We start from the raw sequence: 12,083 nt of genomic DNA, 5'->3' as shown, positions 1-12,083 counted from the left end.
TCCACGTCAATGCCTTGTTATAATTGTAACTTTATTTTTTAAAAATCTTTTGCTTTAGTTGTCAGTGGACACAATACCTTTATGTGTTGCTGAGGTTCGAACCCAGGGCCTCGCCCATGCTAGATGACCACTCTACCACTAAGCCACAACCCCAGCCCCTTTAAAGTGTAACTTTAAAGGACAATCTTTTATCTTTATCCATACATATACCCTTTCTGATGCTCTTCATTCCTTCCTGCAGGTTATGTTCTTAAATATAATATCATTTTCCTTCAGCCTGAAAGAAATAGTATTGTTCTTAGTGCAGTTTTGCTGGTAATGAAATCTTTCAAGTGTTTTTCCCCAAAGGATTCTGGGACCCACAGGCCCAATTACAATAATGCCTCTAATAATGCACACCCACAATTTCTGATTTTTTTCTACCAAAGAGTTTCCAGCAAAAAAGAAGTGTTAAAATCCCCAGCCTCTACATAACTAACTGTAGAATTTGCAGAGTTTCTTCTTTCTGGATTTAAAATAGTTCAGCCATGAAAGAGTCGTTCCCATGGACAACAGCAGTACCTGTTTAAAAAGGTCTCCAAATTAAGAATAGGAGGGAATTTTCTTACTCTGATAACATTAAAAAACTATAATGAACATTATACTTAATGGTAAAATGTTGAAAGTTGTCCCTCTGGTATTGGGATTGAGATGAGGATGGCCACTCTCAACAATTTTATTCAGTACTGAATAGGAGTAGTACAACAAAACAATAAATAAAAGGTATAGGAATATAAAAGAAGAAATAATTCACCATTATTCACAGATAATTTCCTTATTATAGACATACAAACCGAACAAATAAGGCACCTGAAATTTATAAAAATTCTACTCTCTATAGTTATATGAAGTCAACATTATTAGTTTGCATATGTGATTGAGAAAATGAAATATGTTATCTTTCTGTTCTTGACTTATTCCCTTCCCATAATGCCCTCTAGTTCTAACCATGTTGCTGCAAATAACAGGATTTTGTCCTTTTTTATGGATGACTAATATTCCACTCTCTATATATGTGACATTTTCTTTATCCATTCATCAGTTGATATACGTCTTAGTTGACTCCATATTTTGGCTATCATGTACTAGTAGTGCTGCAATGAATGCCTGAACTCCATTCCACCTCTCATCTTAAATTTTCAATATCCCATTTTACATCTTTCTACATTGCCTCTCAACACATAAATGTAGCTATGATTGTTTAAAGGGTTTTTTTTAGTCTTCATACTAAAGACATGAAATGTTTATGCACCATACTGACAAAATTAGAGCATTATGATTTCGTGTGTGTATTTCCCCCTACCAGTGAGTTTTATAATTTCCTGTTTTCTTCTTACTAACACCTCTTTCTTTCAATTAGAAAAATTCTCTTTAGAATTTCTTGCAGGACAGGTCTGGTGGACACATCCAGTCACCTTTTGTTTACAAATGTGTCTCCTTTATTTCTAAAGGATAGCTTTTTATGTTCAGAACTCATGGTTGGAATTCTTTTTCAGTATTTTGAAAATCTCACTGATTTGAGAATCTTTCTCTTCCTCTTTCCCCTGTGAGAGCTTGATTGTAAGATGTCTTGGAATAGAGATAAATGTAACTGATGGCCTTTGACTTTCCTATACCTGGATATTTGTATCCTTCTCCAGGTTTGGGAAATTTTCTGTTATTATTTCTTTGAATAAGCTTTCTATTCCTTGGACATTTTCAAGTCCTTCTTGAACCCCAATATCCAAATATTTGCTCTTTAAATGCTATTGTGGAATTCCCATAAAACCATTCCTTTTCATTCTCTTTTCTCCTCCAACTGTTTTTGTCTCTCCTTTTTTGTATTAATAAGTAGTCTGTCTTTGAGCTCACTAATTCTCTCTTCTGGTTGATTAATTCCACCACTGATGCCTGCTATTGTGTGTTTAATTTTACTTAGTCTATTTTTCAGCCTAAAGATTACTATATAATTCTTTTAATTGCTTCAATCTCTCTATTATGTTTCTCTGTTAGGGGCTGGGGTTGTGGTTCAGTGGTAAAGCCCTTGCCTGGCATGTGTGAGGCCCTGTGTTCGATCTTCAGCACCACATATAAATAAAATAAATAAAAAATAAAGGTACATTGACAACTAAAAAATTTTTTAAAAAGTTTCTCTGTTATTGAATCATTTCTGTGTGTTCTGTTGAAGCTAATCAACTTACCTTAAAATAGCTGTTTTCAACTTACTACCAAGAATTTCTCCATACTGCTTACTATTGGTCAGTTTCTAGTATCTTGTTTTTATTATTAGGAAATCATGGGTCCCTGAAACTTCTTTTTTTAAAAAAATACACATATATTTTTAGTGTAGGTGAACCCATACCTTTATTTTATTTTTGTGTGGTGCTGAGGATTGAACCCAAGTCCTCACCTGTGCTAAGTGAGTGATCTAACACTGAGATATAACCCCAGCCCCTCTCTGAAACTTCTTGATATTTCTTGTTGTGTAACATCATCTGGACATTGAAGGATTAGGTGTTTATTCCAGTCTTCAAAATCTGGCTTGCTTTCTGGCTGTCTTTCCAGAAATTCAAGCGGTCTGCTTATTTTCTCTGTGTCTGTAATCACTTCCACTATATTAGCACTAGATGTCACACAAACTCCAGGTCTGCCTCAAGTCCACTGTTGGTGTGTTATTTCTTTCAGCACTAGAGGGCGATGGAAAACCAGGTTTGTTTCCAATCTGCAGTTGTTAATCAGCATTAATTTGTTGGAGCACCTAAAAAGGGTGTTTCCTCAAAAGCCTCTCCTGGGAACTGGGGTAGGCTCAAACACCTTGTCCACAGTAATTGGTTGTGGTCAGGAATTGTGGAATTCCCCCTGGCTTTGGGCACAATTACTGTGGAGAGACTAGTTCTGGTGTTCTGTCTCAACTGTGACCATGAACACCACAGCACTGTGTCAAATTGAGTCCACAGTCTACTGATACTAGCTGTAGACAAAGTAGGACCAAAGTCCAAACTATTATGGGTTGCTAACTGCTGAGGTAGACTCATGGCCCAACACCACTATAGTCACAGGTGATGCTGGTCAGAAGTCTAATAGACTGAGGCCACATGTCCCCACTTGACCCTGGCTATTCCAGACATTTCATCCATGGGCACTGGCCTGGGATGAGGCCATCAAGATCTTACCAGTATTAGGTTCCATCAGCCCAGCAGTAAGTTCCAAGATGAAGTCCTGGGTTTACTACCCTGTCCTTGCCCCAGTGAATGGGGTCTTGCTCCACACTTTGCTGCCCAAGTTTGGGGTAATGTTGGTAAAGGCAGTCCTTTGGCCACCAAGGCCAATGTTAAACTGGGTAGTTCCTGAGTCTCACAGCTGCAAGTACCTGCAGTCTCAAGGGTGTACCCACAGTTGGCAGTGATAGAGGCCAAAACACATGGCTGAACCACCAGTGTGCAGGTCTAGAACTCCATGTGTAAGCAGTGGCCTGAGAATTGCTATGCTGCCTAAGGTTGGAGAAAGGGTTTTGGTGACAATCCCTTGGCCACCAAGTATGGTACTAAGCTGCACTTGTCTCACAGAAACAAGGGCCTTCAGTCTGGGGGATGTGTACCTCAGGCCTACTCTAAATGTGGCAATGATGCAGGTCAAAACTGCAGTCTGTCTCACCCATATACATGTCTCTGCCCCATACTGGGGCAGGTCTAGATGCTCCATCTGTGAGCTCTGGCCTGAATGTAGGGACCTTAGTTTTCTCTCTGGTGCTGGATCTCAATACAGTCAGCCTGGCACTGAACTCCAAGGCAAAGTCTCGTTAGCATTTGTGCACTGCTCCCTAGTAGGTGAAGTTTTGCTCTCTTCTCTGCTGCCCAAGGTTGGGGCAAGGGTGGTAGAGGTAGTCACTTGGCTGCATAGCTAACAGATCCAGTAGCTGAGTCTGTGACCTGGGGTAGAGATCACGGGCTTTGCCTGGTACTGGGTTTCAAGTCTAAGCCTGGGCTTATTCCTTCTCTCTCCCCCAAATAAGAGATACCTTGTCTATGCCGCTAAGAGTTGAAAAGGGCAACTCCTTCCTGTCTTTTTGGATGTATTTTCTTCTTATTATACCCAAATCGGGCACTATGTTCTTCCTCAACTCTTGCAAAAGGTAGTCTGGTATGTGAATACCTGTTCAACTTGGTGTTCCTGTGGAAGGATTATCACTGGAAATCCTATTCAATTACAATCTTGTTCTGCCTCCCTGGAGAATGCAATTCTGTCAACTTTTGCTTCATCTATTTTGGAGCTTGGTTGTTAGATGCATACATACTTCTTGATGGATTATTTCATCAATGTATAATGTCACTGTATCTTGTAACAATTTTTGTTATATATTTTTTCAGCTTTATTGAGGTATGGTACTAAGTTGACAATTAAAATTGTATATATTTAGGATGTAATTTGATGGTTTTATGTACAAATGTAAACATTGAAATGTTCACCACAAACAAACTTAATAATGACCCATAGTGCAGAAGTAGTGATGCAACAGAGGCACCAGGGCATAAAACAGAAGGAAAATTAACTCTGGTACTATGTGACAATGCTGCAGGGCATACAGGGAAAAACAGGACACACAGGATTTGAAACGATTCAGTTTCACACATTCACCAGGGGTCTTGGAATGTATCCTTAGCCATTAAGTGGTGAGTAATGTAGTAAAACATTTATATATTTATTAGCTCCTTTTGATAACTGGTAGATTTCAGTATTTCTTTTGATTTTTTTTAAATGGTGGAATTTTGTATGCATGTGTACACAGATGTTTCTGCATGATTTCTGTTCACCTGTGGGCAGAAAAAAAAAAGGAATAGTAGCAAAGTGGCTTTACCTTTTCAACAATAATTAAAGACCTCAGAATAGGTAGATTAGTTAATGGAAAGGACTGTTTCTCCAAACTTTTTTTCCTCCATTATAAATACATTTATTTAAAAATTTACATACAGCAACTCATTCTTTTGGCATACAATTCTGAATTTTGACAAATGCACACACTCAACTACAATCAAGATACAGGAAATCTCCATTATTGTTACCATTTTGTAGTTAAGGAGTACTATATCTTTGTCCCCTGATATCCACTGATATTTTTCCTCTATCCCTATTTATTTTGCTTTTCCGGAAAATGTACAAATGAAATCAAACAGTAGTAGCCTTTTGAGTTTGGATTATTCTACTTAGCAAAATGCATTGAAGATTCATCCAAGTTGTTGCATGTATGATTCACTGTTTTTATTGCTGCGTAGAATTTGTCTGGATATATTAGTTTCTGTATTGATGCACCAGTTGAAATATATCCTCCATATTTATTTTCCTCCACTGTTAATAGGCTGTGGTCTAGTAACAAGCAGAGGTGAGATTTTCCACCCAACAGGAAGCAGATCCTTTCAGAAAGTTCAGCTGAGAAGTAAGTTCCTGGGTTACATGTGCAAGAGGCTATACCAGGATAACTTATTACCTATCACTTAAATTATATTTAAAATTGGAGAGTTAATTCTAAGTGAACAGTCTATCAGAGGAATAGAAGTTTGTCCTGAGTAAAGTCAGATGATATCTTCATAATGGGTCTGACAAATATGCTGGAAGCCAAGTAATTGCAAGAGTATTTAATTTTTTTAATTTAAAAATACTGAAAGAAGTAAAAACAGTCCAAATCACATCATTTCAAAAATTTTACAAACTGAAACCTATTTTCACTATCCAATTTTATCTCCCAAAGGTTTCAATTTGGTATATGTATTTCCCAGCCTTTTCCTAAATTAATTTTGAAATATCTATATATACATATACCATATATATAAACACTTTAGCTTAAAATTGTATTAACACTATGCATATTTCTGCATCTAACTTTTTAACAAAAAAAAATCTTGGATATGAGCACAGGTCAGAATATATTCATAGATATAGTCCAATATCTAAGTGGCTGCATAGTATTACATTAAGTGTATGTGCCATGTTATTTACACATTTTTCTACTGATGGATATTTGGGTGATATCCAACTTCCTATTTTTGTGACTACTGTATTGAGATATAGTTCACATATAACTAACCCACTTAAAGTATATAGGTCATAGTTTTCAGTATAATTCATAATGTTGTGCTATAATCAACACAATTTTGGAACATTTTAATCAACCTCTAAAGAAACCTCATATACTTGAGCTTTAATCCCTAGCCATTTCCATTTCTTCCCTCCCACCTCAACTCAAAAACACCACTAATCCTCTGTCACTATATATTTGCCAATTCTGGACACTTCATATAAATGGAATCATATATAAGTCATTTGTGACTGGTTTCCTTTACTGAACACATTCTCAGGGGTCCCGCATGTGTCAGAAGTGTTCCCTGCTCTTCTACTGTTTGGATGAATATACTGAGGAAATTGTATTAATTCTTCTTTAAAGTTTTGGCAGTATTCATCTAAAAAGCAATTTGAATCTGAGCTTTTCATTGTGGATATTTTTTTTCCTTACTCATTTAACCTATTTGTTATTAGGGCAGTTCAGATTTTCCTTTTTGAGTTGGTTTTGGTAATTTGTGGTTTTCTATATATTTGTCCATTTCATCTAGGTTAACTTATTGACATGTATTTGTTCACAGAATTCCTTCATAATCCTATTTTATTTCTACAAAGTCAGTAGTAATATTTTCTCTTTCAGTTTTGATTCTAGTAATTTGATTCTCCTTTATTTCCTGATACATGTAGTGAAAGTTTTGCCAGTTTTGATCTTTTTTAACTGAATTAACTTTTGGTTTGTTTCATTGATTTTTCTGTACTGTTTTCTGTCATCAATGTGGTTTACTCTTCATCTATTTTTTTGTATTTCCACCTTCTGTTTGTTCTAGATTTAGTTTGCTCTTCTTTTCCTGGGGTCTTAAGGTATAAAGAAAGGTTTTTTATGTGATTTTTTTTTCTCTTTAACTAGGTCTATACCTATGTATTTCTCTCTAAGCATTGCTTAAGCTGTATCCCATAAGTTTTGGAATGTTGTCTTCATTTCCATTCATCGTAAAGGATTTTCTAATTTCCCTTGTGATTTTTTTCTTTTAACTATTGGTTATTAAAGTGTGCCTAATTTCCACATCATTATAACTTGCACAGTTCTCTGTACTGGTTTCTGACTCTGTTCCACCTGGTCAGAGAACATACTTCACAAGATTTCAGTCCACTTGTATTTATTAAGACTTGTTTTTTGGTTTATAATCTATCCTAAAATGATTCATATGAATCTGAGAAGACCATGTATTGTGATGCTGTTGTAGAATGTAGAATATTCTATAGATGTCCTTTAGATCTATTTGGCTTATCATGTGGTTCAAGTCTCCTACTTCCTTGATGATCATCTATCAAGTTCTTCTAATTGAAAATGGGGGTATTAAATATTCCAACTTTTTTGTAGACATCTATTTCTCCCATTTATCTCGGTTTTTGTTTCATGTATTTTTGGGATCTGTTCTTAGGTACAATATAACTGTTACATCTTCCTGAAGGAGTGAAACTTTCATCATTATTAAATATAACTCTACCTCTAGTTATATTTTTTGTTTTAAAGTCCATTTTGCTGAATATTTGTATAGCCACTGCACTTTCTTATGGTTGCTGTTTGCATGATTATTTTCCAATATTTTTATTTCTAAAATTTTCTCCTTCATTTTTGATTCTAGTAATTTAAGTCCTTTATTTCCTGATAAATCTAGCATAAGTTTTGTCAATTTTCTTGATCTTATTAAACTAACTTTTGGTTTGGTTCCATTGATATTTCTCCACTGTTTTCTTCTTTGACCTATTGGTCATTTAAAAGCATGACTAATTTCCACATATTTGTGAGCTGCACAGTTTTCTGTACAAATTCTTAGTGTCTCTGATAAACAACAAAGTGTTGAATTTGCTTTTTTCCCCTAGTGCGACAATCTTCACTTCTTGTTTAGACTGTTTAAACCATTCACATTTAATGCTACTATTGGTATGGGTGGACTTATGAAAGCCACTTTACTGTTTGTTTTCTATCTGTTTCAACTTTTGTTTGTTTCTCCTTTCCTCTTTTTGCGTTTTATATTATTTTCTAATATGACATTTAAATTTAATATTTCATTTTTTTAAAAGCTATTTCCTCAGTGGTTGTTCCAGGGCTTACCATACACACTTTAACTAAACCAGATTGACTAAAGATATACATTAAGTTAATGTCAGTGATATATAGAAATATTATTCCTATATAAACCCATTTCTCTCCCCCAGTTTTTGTGGTATGATAGTCCTATGTATTATTTTCACATTATAAACCCCATAATACATTATAATCATTACTTAACATAATTCTATGTCTTTTAACAAGTTGACAGAAGAAAAGCAAGTCTATTTACAGCTTTTTTACACTACCCTTCTTTTTCTCCTTGTTTTTTAATTTGTTCCTGTGGATTTGAGCTACCATCGGAAGTCTTTTCTTTAATAAAACACAGCATTATTTCCATCTGCCTTGTTTGTTCTGTTATTGGAAAACATATTATATGTTTTATGCTAAAAACAAAACAATGCAACTATACACATGCTGCTTTATACCACTATTTTTAAATTAATAAAGGAAAAATAGATTTAGATTGCCTTTTATAATTACGTATTTACCTTTGTTGATGATCTTTTAATTTGTTTGCATATTCAAATAAAGTCTGAGTACACTTGCTTTCAGCCTGAAGAACTTCCTTTAATATTTTCTATGAGGTTTGCTTGTAACAAATTCTCTGGTTTCTGTTACAAGTGCATATTTTATTTCACCTTCATTTTTAAAAAATAGTTTTGTTGTATACAGGATTCTGGTCAAAAATTATTTCCTTTGAGTACTTTGAATATGTTATCTGATTGCCACCAGCAATGTTTCTGTTGAGAAGTCAGTTGTTAATCTTACTGGGGTTCCCTGATAAGTGATAGTTCATTTTCTTTGTGCTACTCTCAAGATTTTCTGTCTCTGGATTTCAGTATTTTCATTAGGATGTATATGTAGTTTTGTTTTGTTTATCCTACTTGGGGTTTTCTGAGGCTCTGCAATGTGTAAATTAATGTTTCTCAACAAATTTGAAGCACTTACAGTCATTATTTCTTGGAGTGTTTTTCTCCTCCTTTCATTCTCTTTTCTTCTGGCACTCCCATTACTTGTATGTTGGAGTGCTTATGGTGTCTCACAAGGCCTATACTCTCTTCAATTTTATCCATTCTGTTTTATTTCTGTTCTTCACCTTAGATAGAAATATCTCACTTAATCCCCACAACCCAAATGAGGTAAGAAGCATTATTATCCTCACTTTATAGATGAGAATACTGAGGCTCATAAAGTGACTTGTCAAGTACAAGTGTGGCTGTGAGGTTCACGGGTTTGATCCCCAAGTTAGTACTACTTCCTCAATGCCGTATTGTCTTTCTATTATTCAGCAACAATAAACAAACAACTAGGGGATTTGAGACAGATTACTTCTCCTCCAGAGAACTCTCTATTTCCATATCCCTTTAGAATTCTTTGCTAGTATATTCCTGTTCTAAAATGCATAAACCTTGTATTTAACGTGTACTAGAAACTTAATATTTATTGTGGTGAAGTCAAAAATTGCTTAATTGTATCTAGCTTAAATGCCCATGAAAACACCAATATTTTGGTTTAAAAAGATTTCATTAGAAAAAATATATAGCTTTTGGAAGACTCTGATAACTTAGTGAGGAAGAATTCATTAAGCATGTTGACTGTATTATGACTGTATTATGTTGTATGTATTATGAAACTACCTACTTTTACTGCTGACAATTCTGACACAACAGTGTTTGTTGATCTGAGGCCTGGGGGGCCTGTTCTATTATTTACTAGGTGGATAAAATTAGGGAAAAGTAGACGCTAGTAAATAAATATTTCAATGTTTAATCAGGTTTAAAGTTTTGTATAAAGGAGGCAGTCCTGGAAAGAATGTTATCTCTAGGGGTAAATATTAAAAACATCAGAAATTGATAGAGATTTTATAAAATCCTCAGGAAAAATTCTATGAAATTTATCATAAAAATAATACTCTTTGTATATTACTCTTAATACTCAGGATATTTTCTGTCCTAGAGAGTCTCTGATTTAAAAAAATGTTTTCTACTAATGCTCTCTGAAAAGTGAAAGGCATTGTCCTAATTACTGTTTTCTTCTCTCAGTTAATTTATATTCTTCAACTCCAAACAAATTTCTATGTATATGCAAATCTATAATCCAAGATTCTAATGCAAGAAAGATTATCCAGGACCCACTATATATATATTTTCCCTAGCTACCACTGATTTCTGTACTACTAGGTGTAGTACATGATATGGGAGAAGTAGCCTGGAGATCTGACTGTTGTTTTTTATTCTTTCCAAACTCTATCACCAATATTTTCCCATGCAGTTTATATCCATTTACTAGTTGCAATGCTTGATGTGCTATCTCCTCATCTAAAAGAAAAAGAAAAAAAATCAACTTACACAGAGCTTAATAATTCAATTTTATTCCAAGTCTAGTTTAGATTGTTTTGCTTTAGTGTTAAACTGTAGGCTATAAGGTCATATCATTTGATTTTATCAACTTTACACAAACCTCAAATTTGTATAACTCGGCAAGACTAAGTTAATGTCTAACAATAATGACAATAAAACTCAAATAGGATTTTTTTTCAAATAGATGTTTGATGGTGTATTCTGAATCAAAAACACAGGTAAAGAAATATGAATACAGGCAGTATGCTAAAGTAGTACAAGCTATACCTAATTACACATAAGCCTTTATCTTTGATACAGATTATAGGTATTATGAAAACCAAAACTTTTGTTTGTTTCTCCTTTCCTCCTTTTGCCTTTTATATTATTTCTAATATGACATTTAAATTTAATATTTCATTTTTTTAAAAGCTATTTCCTCAGTGGTTGTTCCAGGGCTTACCATACACACCTTAAGTAAACTGGATTGACTAAAGATATACACTAAGTTAATGTCAGTGATATATAGAAATATTATTCCTATATAAACCCATTTCTCTCCCCCAGTTTTTTCTACATTTTTCTTTCAGTTGAGTCAGTGGTTATGGGAATACTTGGATAAATAAGTTTAAGATTTGTAAGCATATAGAAGCTTCAGGTATGAGAATATGTAGTGTACAGTACACATATTCAATTTATGGGTCTTGGGGCTTGGATGTAATAAATAAGAAAGTTATGGATTATGGCCAGGAGTTGTGGAACCATATGTAGACAATGCTATTAGAATGAACCACATTTTGTCTCAGATATATGAACTACAAATTTTCAAATGTGTAGTGTATCTGCTGCTCTGATTAGTAAAACAGTCGTGCATTAAAAGTACTTAGTTCGTAAGCACTTTTATTACATATTTCTTAATTAGTGGATCATATAATGTGAAATTTTTTTTTTCAATTTAAAAGGGGTTCTCACACTTGAAAAGACTGATAAACACTGGTACAGAAGATCTATAAACTTTCAATGAGATACGAAAGACGGCATGGGATTGTGTGAAAAGCTGGGAATGGTGAAACATGTTTATAATCCCAGCAACTTGGGAAGCTGCAGTGGGAGAACTGCAGGTTCAAAGCTAGCCTCAGTAATGTAGTGAAACCTTGTCTCAAAATTAAAAAAAAAAAGGGCTGGGGATGTAGCTCAGTGATAAAGTGCCCCAGTACCAAAAACAAAACAAAACAAAACAAAAAACTGTATGAAAAAAAATGGAGAGGAGCTGGCAGTACTCATGCGTAAGGTTACTTGCTTATAAAAAGGATAGAAGACTATTTATAAATGATGACAGTCCAGTCACAATGAAAGGTACACATTCTACTTAGCACTCCCCCAAAAGACATATTGACTTTTATCATAGAAATCAAAATTGCTGTATTATTCTGGCACCTGGATTAGAACACTGAAACTATGTATTAACATGCAAGTGATATTTAGAAGAATGCATCATCCTTCACTAATTATGAATTAGTATATTATTTTGTAGTCACTTAGTCCTAAAGGAATGGGAC

General features: G+C 34.4%; 1 protein-coding gene across 4 annotated transcripts in view; it reads right to left on the bottom strand.

Moving 5' to 3' along the window:
* Positions 1-297: 297 nt before the first annotated feature.
* Positions 298-12,083, bottom strand: part of RBM41 (RNA binding motif protein 41) — a 69,178-nt gene continuing 57,392 nt past the window's right edge. For 2 of the 4 annotated variants that reach the window (XM_079124417.1, XM_079124418.1), the window contains one exon: positions 4,863-10,503. In XM_079124417.1, coding sequence (XP_078980543.1) covers positions 10,337-10,503 — 167 coding nt within the window. In that variant the 3' untranslated portion in view covers positions 4,863-10,336. Of the gene's footprint in view, positions 4,830-4,862; positions 10,504-12,083 lie in introns of those variants that run through there. The other 2 variants (XR_013761184.1, XR_013761185.1) reach the window with 2 other exon arrangements.

Source organism: Sciurus vulgaris, assembly GCF_902686455.1.
Source record: "Sciurus vulgaris genome assembly, chromosome: X".
Taxonomy (NCBI): domain Eukaryota; kingdom Metazoa; phylum Chordata; class Mammalia; order Rodentia; family Sciuridae; genus Sciurus; species Sciurus vulgaris.
The sequence above is the reverse complement of the archived record's forward strand: the minus strand, read 5'-3'. Positions and strand labels throughout refer to the sequence as shown.